Source organism: Ambystoma mexicanum, chromosome 11, assembly GCF_040938575.1.
Source record: "Ambystoma mexicanum isolate Mex_15411 chromosome 11, UKY_AmexF1_1, whole genome shotgun sequence".
Classification (NCBI taxonomy): Eukaryota; Metazoa; Chordata; class Amphibia; order Caudata; family Ambystomatidae; genus Ambystoma; species Ambystoma mexicanum.
This window is the reverse complement of record NC_090934.1, coordinates 239,731,076-239,743,195: the sequence shown is the minus strand read 5'-3', so window position 1 is coordinate 239,743,195 and position 12,120 is coordinate 239,731,076. Positions and strand designations below refer to the sequence as shown.

The following is a 12,120-nucleotide window of genomic DNA, read 5'->3' as shown; positions in this document are numbered from 1 at the left end:
GGCTCAAAGGGCTGATAAACGGGAAATTGTACACAATCATAGCAATTTATGCTCCAAATAGTCATCAAGATGTGTTCCTAGCGGACCTGCTGGGCAGTCTGGGCAGCTGGTGTGAGGGCCAACTGATAGTGGGTGGAGACTTCAATTGTGTTATGGACCCAATGTTGGATAAGACTCTTCCCCCAACAACCACTGATCAGAATAACAGACAAGCTCTGGGTCGGTTCTACAGAGAATTAGGAGTGATTGAAACCTGGTGATTTTTCCATGGAGACCGGAGAGAGTACACCTACTACTCAGCAGTTCACCTTGGTTATTCCAGGATAGATATGATCCTAGTATCCACAACATTAGTTCCGCAAATAACAGAAGTGGAAATTGGTGTGGAATATCACTCAGACCATGCACCAGTGATGGTGGGTGTAGACTGGGGGGTGGACGGAAACAGTGTTAGACCACCTTGGAGATTAAATGAAATCCTTCTAAAAGATATCGCATTAAGAACTCATATGGAGACTGCCATCAACAATTACTTTAAAGAAAACGATAACGGAGAAACGGCCTGGGGGGCAATATGGGACGCAGGAAAATCAGTGATCAGGGGAGAATTCATGTCACAAGCCTCAGCATACCACCGCGAAAGGGCACTAGTGACAAACCAACTAGAAAAAGAGATGAAAGCTGCAGAAGCCCAACATAAGACTCGATGCTCTAGGAAATCCTTAAGAGCACTACGGAAAATCAGAGCTCAACTGGAGAACCACACGGCGGACTGGGTGGCTCAGTCGCTACTAAAAACAAAACAATCCTACTACATACATGGGGGTAACGCTAATCGATTCCTGGCAGCAAAACTGAGAAAACAAAAAACCCGGAACTACATAGTGCAGCTAAATGACCCCCAAGGGAAATCCCACACAGCAGAGCTGGACAAGAAGGAAATAATGAAACGATTTCACATGGAACTATTAAAGGGGGAAATCTAGACCCTGACCATCAACTTCCCTATATCAACTCTCTTCAACTGCCCCAAATCACAGAGACAGACAGAATTAATCTTGGGAAACCGATTACAGCCCAAGAAATCGGCGACGCCATCACAGCACTACCAGCAAATAAGACGCCAGGTCCGGACGGTTTTGGCAATGGCTATTACAAGACATTCCGTCACAACTGCTAGGCCCGCTGTCAAAACTATTCAACACAATTAGAGAAGAGGGGAGGGTCACGCAAGATTAGGGGAAGTTCTTAACTATACTACTGCTAAAACCAGGCAAAGATCCCAAAAATTGTGCAAGCTACCGGTCTATAGCACTGCTGAACATGGATGTAAAAATCTACAAGAAAATTCTAGCAACTCGTCTAATGGGAATCCTTCCAAACATAATACATGATGATCAAGCAGGGTTCATCACAGACAGACGTACACAAGACAACGTCAGAAGGGCAGTGGACGTCATTGATGCTGGACGACGATCACAACAATCATTTGCTGTGGCAGCTCTGGATGCCACCCGAGCCTTCAATAGCATGGACTGGGGCTATCTGAACTTGATGTTGGAGCGTTTTGGTTGCAGTCCGGAATTTACGAAAATGGTGCTCACCAACTACCAGCATCCATTGACAAGTTTCAGGATCAATGGTCAGGGCACAGAATTCATGGAAATCGGAAGGGGCATACGACAGGGCTGTCCTCTCTCCCCTCTAATTTTTGCAATGGCAATGAAACCATGTGCTATGCAGATCCGCCAAGACGCCAGTATCAAGGGAGTTACAATAGGTCAGGAAACCCACAAAATAGCACTATACGCGGACGACATCATGCTCTTCATGGGAGACTCAAAAAATACAATGCCCAGAGCTATGGCCCAGCTGGAGGAATTCAGACGTGTCTCGGGATTCTCCATAAATTTCTCCAAATCGAAAGCTATGAACATAACGGCAAAGAGAGAAGATATTGAGACATTGGCGAGATCATTCCCGATGAGCTAGGTTGAAAGAAAACTGGAATATTTAGGAATTTATCTTGCCAGCGATCCGCACAAATTATATCAGACAAACATAATGCCACTGTGGAAACAACTACAGGAAGACTTGCGCAGATGGGACTCCCAGGAGTTGTCATGGTTTGCCCGCATCACAGCGGTCAAAATGACCATCCTCCCCCACCTCCTCTATGTGGTAAGCTCATTGGCAGTGCCAATACCACCAGGCAAGACCCGAGAACTGCAAGATGCGATATTCAAATTTATATGGCATAATAAGAAACCTAGAATTCAGAAACGAATCCTTATGCGCTCCCCTCATCTGGGCGGTCTGGGAGTTCCAGAAATAGACAGATACATTATGGCGGCACAACTAGCACCAATGCTGAGTTGGGCGAAACCAGAGGATCATAAAGGTTGGTGCAGAATCGAACAATCAGTCTCATTCGTCCCCCTAATAGCCCTCTTGAGCCTGAGCAAAGAAAACCGAAATAACAGAGAAGCTCTACTAGAAATGATGAAATGGTCTTTACTAAGCTAGGACAAAACCCGGAAAAAGAAATGCATTCCTGGTGGAATGAGTCCATATACGCCACTGATGGGCAATCCAGACCTTACACCGGGTCTCCGGTGGGGATACTGGGTGGGCTGGTCAGGGGCAGAAACAATGCAACTGAAAGACATGTACAAAGATGGCACTCCACTGCTCTTCACAGATTGCCAGTTAAAATTCAACATAGGGGAAAACGAACGCTATAGATATGGGCAAATCAGGCACTGGATTACACACCCAACGGTGAAGAAAGCAGGCACGAGGACGCCATCAGGCCTAGAACTGTCGCTTCAAGAAGGCAATACTGCGAAAGGGATCTCTAGACTCTACAAACTCCTCTCCAATGACCGGCCAACTGATCATCCGCATACAAAACAAATTGGGAGAGAGATATGCAAGAGTCACTAACGGAGGAGGAATGGTACCAAATATGGGCACGTGCACACAGCACTTCCAGATGTACCACAATAAAGGAATCTGCGTACAAACTGCGCTTCAGATGGTAAATGTCCCCGAACCGCATCCACAAAATTGCAAAGTCTTACTCACCAAACTGTTGGCGAAACTGTGGTGAGAAGGGAGACCTGTTCCACATGTGGTGGACGTGCCTTAAAGCAGTTGCCTACTGGAAGGAAATACTAAGCTACATAAAAGACATCTCAGGGGTGGATCTACCAAGATCTCCGAAGACAATCCTCTTAGGAGTCCCTATAGAAGGGAAATATGCGATGTCAGGAGCGACAGCCAAACTCATCACCCATCTACTAACAGCAGCTAGAATGACTCTTGCACAAAATTGGAAAAACAAGGTCCAATCTCAGCATGCTGGTGGGTTAAGATCTGGGGGGTGATGGCTATGAAGAAGATATGTGCCATCAGCACCGGCAAATACCTAAGATTCCTAAGTATATGGAATTCATTTCATGTACACGTACGGGACAGAGAAGCCCATTTCTTCAAACCCCGCCTGCTCCGAAACACACATGTAACCTGAACTCTCTCAAAAATAAAGATAAGGAGACGCTGTGGTTGAGCAAGGGAAGAAAACGGTAAAAGCCTGGAATCTGAAATATAAAATAATACTTGTAGTGGGGATGAAGATTGTATAGAGGTGGGAGAATTAATAAAACGAAATGGGGAGGTATGAAAGGAGGGATGGGGGGGAGAGAATTGGGGAATCTCAGGAGGTAATGCGAACTATAACGTTCTGTAAGACAAGAACATGAGTAAAAATGTAGAACATGAGAGTTCAATGTGCTCAAAGGCTAAGCTGTAATAGCTTATATGCCCCGGAACCAAAAATAGAAATGGAAGCTTGACCGAAATGGTAATGTCGGACTGTAAAACAGCCTTAGAATGGACTGTCACTAAGACACAACTCAATCCAATATAACGTATGTAAGTGAAATTGATTTTGTACATATAAAGCTGGTTTAAAGCACAATTTCTTTTCGAGACAATAACAAAAGAGCTCGGCCTAAGCACTGGTGGTAATTAATTGAGTTGAACAGAGCTGTCATTTACAATGCCTTCAGAGGTAGTCCGAATTTATTAACGCTTCAGTAAAACATTGACGGGGAGACGAAGCAGGGAAAGCAATGTATTGCAAAGTTTCATAACGGGAACCTTAAGTTAGAATCCATTGTTACGGGCAAAACACTTCCCGAATGTACTCCTATAGGTTGCATATTCGATCTCAAGCCAAATCGGACTATGTAATAAGGTTGCTAAGTGTAGTGGGGAGGATAATCGATTCTTGTCTATTAACTGTTCAAGGGCTTTAGGAGAAGACCTACTGTTGCGCTTATTCTTGTAGAATGTACTTAGGAAGAACTCTATCAATCTGTTTTTATCATTACTGCTCTATGTGTTATAAATTGAAAATCTAATAAAATACTTGTATACAAAAAAAAGTAAGGTTACATGATGACCCTGACACAGGTCCTGATTGTGCTCTAACCACTTAACTTGCATCTCTCTGATGATGCCCAACAAGGTTGAAGCATGTCAATCCTTGGACGCGCTCCAATGCAGATGGAGCGTGGCGTGGTATTTTGGGCTTGCCTGCCTCATATGGGTGGTGATCTCACAGAGGGAGCAAATCATGATGGAATGGAATCCTAGCCAGGAAAACTCCCAGTGGGTGAGAAGCACTGGCTCATCCAAAAAAAAAAATCAGATCCTCGATGTATGCATATTTTTGTTTCACAACGCACGACACATTTACAGTGAATTTAAAAAATGTGGGAGCCCCATTACTAAGAATGAACATGGATCAAATTACCTGTTCTTTGGGCTGGTCCCCACTCAGGAGGGTCTACAAACACGTGTTAGCTCACTGCACCCTTCGCAGAGGAGAACTGAACCTGTGGATATCAGCCTGGTCCCCCCACCCCTCACAAAAGCAGCCCAGCACCAACCTCCTTGGCAATTCTCTGATGAAGACCCTCCTGGATGGAAAACATCCCATAGAACAGGTCATTTGAGCCCGCCTCCTTCTCAGTAGAGGAGCTCCCACACAATAGTAAATTTGCAATGATGATTGCCCAAGTTGATGACCAGGATCAACTCTTTGTCCTCAAAGTCAACAGTTTTGTGAATAGAAGTGTTACGCGTGCACAGCCACGAAAAATAATGCTGAAACACCCCTTCCGCCAGGGTCCGGGTGAGAAGGCAAGGTATGGGGTGAGTGAGTAAGTTGGAGTTAGGGACCCTGCCCCACTTTATCACTCTCGCCCCCCCATCAAAAAGCCCAAAGAGTAGTCTAAAATGAGTCCAGAGGTGAGCGGCAGTGCAACAGCATAAGCTAAGGGGAGGAGGGGAATAACGCATGGGAGAAGGTACTTGGCGGAAGAAGGGGAAAACAAAAGAGTTTGCACAATGTGGGGCTCGTAAAATAGAGGGCTTGGCAGGGTAGTCCTCAGGAGGAAGGGAGTAGTACTGCACAACAGGGGAAATGTGTCAGGAATGGAAACTGCACTTTTCAGAGATATGGGGCCAGATTACAGAAACTTTGCACCGGTGCAAGTGCAAAGTTGCACGGCATTAGCACTCCTTTTTCTAAAAACACTTGGAAATATTAGAACACCATTGCACCATGACAAGTGCATTTTGACATGTTATAAGCATTAGGGCAAATTTGCCATGGTGCAAAAAAGATATATTTTCACTGTCTTTTTGCCCCAGGGCAATCTTTGCCCTAGTGCTAACACAGAATACTATTAGCACTGGTGCAAACTTTGCCCTGGTTAAAAAATGCATTGAAAATATATTTTTTTTGGACTGGATTAATCTTTGCACTGGTGTTACACCATGCCAAACTGCACTTTTCATGGTGCATTGGTTTTCTATGATGTCCCGGTGTCTTAAGAAATGGGGTGCTAGTGCTAACACCGTGCCAACCTTGCACTTGAATCTGTGCAAAGCTTCTGTAATCTGGCCCATGGAGCGCACATTTTCACTGGAAAACAGCCACTCAGCTATAGAGAAGAACAGAATAGCGAGTGCGAGTTTAACGGTGGCTTTGTCACTGGTCAAAGTAAGCGGGAGTGTTTGGGAGCGTTGCTCCTCTACTTTTTAAAATTAAGTTTTACTGCTCCTATACTTTTATTTAAAAAAAACGTTCCGGAACGGTTTCGTTTTAAAATAACAGTGTAGGAAGAAGTTGAAAATTGCACTTTTAGTGCACTACACTGACCGTTCCCTTAAACAGCAGGTGCATGTGTTTGGGGGTTTGCATTGTGTGTGGGAGGCGGTGTGGTGATGGGTTTTGTTGGGAGTGGGTGCAGGTTAGCACGGAACATAGTTGCACTACTTCTTTTCGTACACTTCTACCACTGGGCTTCGTCAGCCAAGACCCGCGCGCACCTGTCAAACCCAGTCCTCATTCATAGACATGACTCACCCTCAGCAGTCATCAAGGTGCTGTACTTGGCGTGCCTCGAGGGTGGGAGGCTAACACCCAACAATGCCAGTAATGCAGTGAGCAAAATGATGCAGAACTCCAAACCTAGCGAGACACAGTAGAACAGCGAAAGTGACAGCGATTCTCTGAACTCTGAAGGCACGCACACAAACCTCTGCAGCCCTTGCAGGGATTTCATCCCAGAAGCAAACAATACGAAGCTGCAGTCATGGCCTGCAAACACGCAGCGGAGGGCGAGCTTGTTCACACACAGCACAGGCATAATACAGGCAGCGCTGCAGCAATCTTCAACCACACATTCTTGAAGCCCAGCGGGTGTCACAGCAAGTTTACCTCACAACCAAACTCATACGCAGAAGATCTGGTCAGCAGCAGGGCAACTGCGCTCACACGCCAAACAGGCGCAATCATAGCAGTGGTACCCGTCCAGCAGGTCGTCGTCGTCACCGCCGTTCCTCTGCATTTGGTGAATGGTCGTGTCACTGCATTTTTCACTGCATTTGTTTAAGGGGGTGGGTAAGGCAATTTATATTACTGATTTTTTAGGGTAGTGGTGGGGTGGTTGTGATGTTAGGGGGGATTGCCTTCCATAAAAATGTGCCACAAAAAAGTAGTAAAACGGTCACAGTGAAGAAATGTCCTAGATCTGCCAGAGCAGTTCAAGTGTCCAACAACCAGGTGCCTGATTATCTAACATTTGCACCGGTGCAAAAAAGTGAGCAAATGCTTTGATAATACAACATGGAGCAAACTGGTTTTGTTGCAATCTATATTATCTAAAAAAACGTTTGCATGAGGCCAAACATTCATTAATAAGACTTTTTTTTTAAAACTAGATTTGTTGCATAACACAAAACAAAAGGTTTTTACTACTTTTCTTTTAATGTTATGCAGCAGACAGAGTTAATAAAACAACCTCCTTCAATTTTGCCCTGGTGAGAAAAAAACATGTGATAATACCGATTGGAGCTAAACCTGTTTGCTCCTTCCCATATTATCTAAACAACAAAATCGGTGCGAGCTACCTTTGCGCCGCCTTTTTGCACAAGCGCAAAGCTACGATAATCTGGCGCCAGAAAAGGTGCAGCGGGAGTGCATGCTTCTCTAGCCATCAAAATACAGACAGCACTGGTAGTAACAAGGCAAATGTCCCTCATACATCCCAGCGATGTCTCGAAGAATCCATGGATGATGCAACTGGCGAAATTAATTGTTCGCCATTTATACGCAGCTATCGACGACTTTCATTGCAAAAGAAGGAGATCTGTGGGTGTCCTTGGTTGGGAAGCACATAACTGCTCTATGTAAAAAATAAAGGGAAACCAAAAAGGTAGCTCAGCGGACGCAAGTCTTAAAGACAGCTATTGGAGCTGCTCTCTTTTTTTAAAGTTGAGTGTGCAAACCTCAACACTATCAATGCTGTAGTAACAGTGCACATACAACCAACCACCACATATGACCTGCAAACGGAACACCAGTACATCGACATGTTGCGGGGACCATCTCCAGGTTGTCATTCAGTGCCTACTCGGAAGAGTAAGGTGACATCTTGGCGAGAGTTAAACCTGCACAACTGGGCAGTGCAGTTTGTGTCAAGCACCACACCACAGAAAGCGTGCAGTTGGCTAGTTAGTTTTCTTTTGGGTAAAGACACAATTTTGGAAACTAAAATATTGACATAATGGGTGGCTGTCCGAGCTACGGGAAGATCCCAACACTGAAGATAAAACATTGTGTGTCACCTGTGATTACAAATGTCCATGACAAGTACTGTAAAAAAAAGATTTAGCATCCCATTCCCGAACCCCACTGAGTGTTTTCGAGGCAGGGCAGTTGTCTTTGGCGGGGATGGATGGCTGTTAGTGGTTCTCATTAGTGGGGGTGTTATTTAAACAAAATCATAAAGGTAGCAGAAGTGACCTCAGCCAACCCCTTTCTCTGACACCAAACAGATGGCATATGATCTTTGATCCTGATGGGATTGGCCACTATAAGGTTTATTAAATCGTTTCTGTGAACATTCAAGGATGGAGAATGAGAGCAGGCACAAGCAAACTTCTACTAAAGCAAGCAAAATGAGCAGCTAAATTAGCTCATTTACAAGAGTTGCTATCACAACAAATAGAAGAGCAGCCACTGGCCCAAGGTGACTGCAACTGACACCCATGATTGTCACTACCCACTCACGGTGTCAGGTCAAGGCAAAAATAGGCTTATTTTGGTCAAAGCCTCTAAAACCATGCAACACAGTCGTGCTGCAGAACCTCTGGATTATGAAACAGAGAATTGTGGCCATATCTGATCTACCTTGGTCTCCTCTGGCTGTCTCTTATAGAGGTGTGTGCTCGATCTCAGCACGCTTCATGACACAAACTCATGGACTTTGTCTTGCCGGGGACTCATGATTATAGTGATCAACCCTCAAATTAATCGCTGACCAGTACCTACCCACCAGCCCAAGCCTATGGTAGGTTCCAATGAAGCGAGAGTCCAAGTGAAGTTTCAGGGACCTTACTGCCCATTTCCATCCCCAAATGTATGGGTAATCGCTCAATTTACCTAAAAAAGAATACACAGATGGCTGCCATGGAACATAGTAAAGAGATTGAGTCCATTTACTATTTTATTCGTCACTGTCACACAGCTGAGATGGATGGCAATGAGGTAGTTTAGGAGGCATAACCAGGGCCAGAAAAAGAGGTGGGGGGGAGGCTTTTGGGATTTGGGGCGGTCTGTGGAAAATGGAGGTGTGCTATGCAAATGGGGGAATGTGTTGCAGGTTTTTGAGCTCAGGCAAAAAAGAAAAGGATACACAGGGTAGGTTCTCTGGTGGCCGAAAGAACACAATTGGTTACTATTGGATTGTGACTCATATTAACAGCCACCTGGTTGGCCAGATCCTCTACCCCGCAGACTGAAAGTATACTTGATTGTTTGATTGCTTGTCCAACTAAAGGAGTTTAGGATTTATACTTATTTGTATGGAATTAGACTATGGGACAGTGACTGTCTGTATAGTTAGATAGATATTTTAAGAATAGCAACCCAGTGAAAATCAGGCTATATATATATATATATATATATATATATATATATATATATATATATATATATATATATATATATGTATATATATATATATATATATATATATATATATATATATATATTCAGAAGCATCCCTTCTCAGCAAGTGCTCTGTATTTCTGGAACAGCTCTTCTGTCATAGATCTCACCATACCATCTTTCCACAAGGAACAGGACCATAGTTATGTTAAATGTTTCTTGAAATGTCGTGCTTCTTTAGGGTTGGAAAAGCTTTTATCGGTGTATAATCAATCCCTCACTTCTCTGCCTCAGGATTTCTGCCTGGTTTTTATTTAATGTAATCAAAATATTGGAACTATATTTTATATTCATCTATGTCCAATATTTGTACTTAAATTGCCAGACCTATAGCTTCTGGTTACTTTCGGAAAAGTTTCCAACTTTATAAAAACACCAAATTAAATGGAAAATTATTATTATTATGATATTCAAGTAAATATTATTGCATCTTCAAAAGTATAATTCACATTCTAATGTCTTGTGTTTTTCCTAGATATACCAAAATGAAGACAGCCACCAATATCTACATCTTCAATCTGGCACTGGCCGATGCCCTGGCCACCAGCACACTGCCCTTCCAGAGTGCCAAGTACTTGATGGAGACTTGGCCCTTTGGGGAGCTTCTCTGCAAGGTGGTCATGTCCATCGATTACTACAACATGTTCACCAGCATATTCACCCTCACCATGATGAGTGTGGACCGTTATGTGGCGGTCTGCCACCCTGTGCGGGCCCTGGACTTCCGCACCCCTGTCAAGGCAAAAATGATCAACGTCTGCATCTGGATCCTTTCCTCCATCATTGGTGTACCCATAATGGTGATGGCGGTCACTAAGGCTGACAAAGGTAAGTGGGGTGGGCTCTGTTACCCCGCTTGCTCTTGTGTTCTCAGGCAGTTTCTTTCCCTTAAACAGATGTCATATGAGGGATTCCCGGCACAAAAAAGTGGCAGATGCTTGAAAGATGTCCTACTCTAGCTTCCACTATGGAGGGGATCTCATTTCACATCTGTCTATTCCAACCATTGTGGGTAGCTGATTGTTCACTAATATTACACCCCAGCAACTATAGGGAACCCACCACAAGCCTTACACTGGCAACAAGTGGGAGGTCATCCTACACCAGTAGAATGCTCCAGCCACTAGAGTAATTAATAAATCCTTTATAACTTGCTTAGTCCTGGAGACCAGTCTATAAGCGTGGGACTGGGATTCAAACCTGTGTTGCTCTGCGTTGTCTATCTTCCAAGACAAACACGTTACCCCTGAGCTATCCTCTCAGCTCACCACACACTAATATAGTTTGCCAGCTGCCTTTTCCACATAGACTGATGTTCTATTCGAGGGGTTGGAAGAAGGATTTCCAGAAAGCCAAAGTGTGCAGAATCCACCTGGATTCAGCTCCACCCACACAAGGAACCATTAGAATTTGCTCGCCATTTCCAGCCAATGGTGCAGGCCCAAGAGGTGGCAAGTATGGCTGGAATGATTGACCTTCTCACCAATCAGAACAATTGAAGAGTCCTGTCCTTCTAATGAGCTGGAAAGCACAGACTTCCTGGCCATTCTACACATGGAGAGCATTTCGTTTCCTCTGATTGGCCAAAACATTCTGAGTGCCATAATTGGATGGAGAGTTCCAGACTCACTGTTTGGGCAGAACAGTAAAATTGTACACAAAGAACCTGGCCCTAGCACCAAGCCAGTTTGTGCACCACTAGCCAGGCATGCAGGACGGGAGGATTCCACCCTTTTCTCAAGTACCACCAAGACAGCAAACCAACCTTTTTTCAGCCACAATAGCTCACCAAGGACTAATGTCACACCCCAATGACTAGAGTGACTATGTAGGACAAATAATTTCTATTCACAATGGTATGCTCATCACACATTGAGACCATATTTCAGCCATTAGAGCGCAGACATCACAGAGCAATAGCCTTTTCCAGGCATTAGAGGGTGCACATCAGAAAGTGATACCATATTCCGGTATGCAGTTTTGAGCACTGAAAACAAACATTGTCGGGTAAACGATATTTTTTTCAGCCACTATTCAACACTTTCCCCTCGTATTGTAGGACTGGAGTTTGTTTATATAATTGCACCAGTCCTAAAATGTGTTGGAAAGGATGTTTAGTATGTGAAAACAAATATTGTTTACCCAACGTTGTTTGTTTTCAGAAGTGAAAACACATAGATCCCGTATCCCAGCCTTTAGGGAGAGCTTATAACGAGTTGATATCAGATTCAAGTCAGTACAGGGCTCTCATCAAACAATGATAGCATACGCACAGCATTAACTTGAGCTCATCATACATTAACATCATACTGCAGCCAATGGAGGGCTTGCATCATAGACTTATATTGCATTCCAGCCAGTAGAGGGCGCACTTCACCACCTGATGCCATACACCAATCTTTAGATGTCTGTGATTTGCAATCTTTGGCTCGCAAGATGTTTTGGATTACAACTACCATCAGTCCTAACCAGCACAGCATAGCCAGTGGTGAGGGATCATAGGAGCCATTGTCAAAAACTACTGGTGAGCC

The 12,120-nt window shown here is 44.2% G+C and overlaps 1 protein-coding gene across 1 annotated transcript in view; it reads left to right on the top strand.

Annotated features, from left to right (window-relative positions):
* Nucleotides 1-12,120, top strand: part of OPRD1 (opioid receptor delta 1) — a 327,330-nt gene that overhangs the window by 300,334 nt on the left and 14,876 nt on the right. Inside the window, exon 2 of the mRNA XM_069622950.1 lies at nucleotides 10,065-10,417. Coding sequence (XP_069479051.1) covers nucleotides 10,065-10,417 — 353 coding nt within the window. The remainder of the gene's footprint in view (nucleotides 1-10,064; nucleotides 10,418-12,120) is intronic.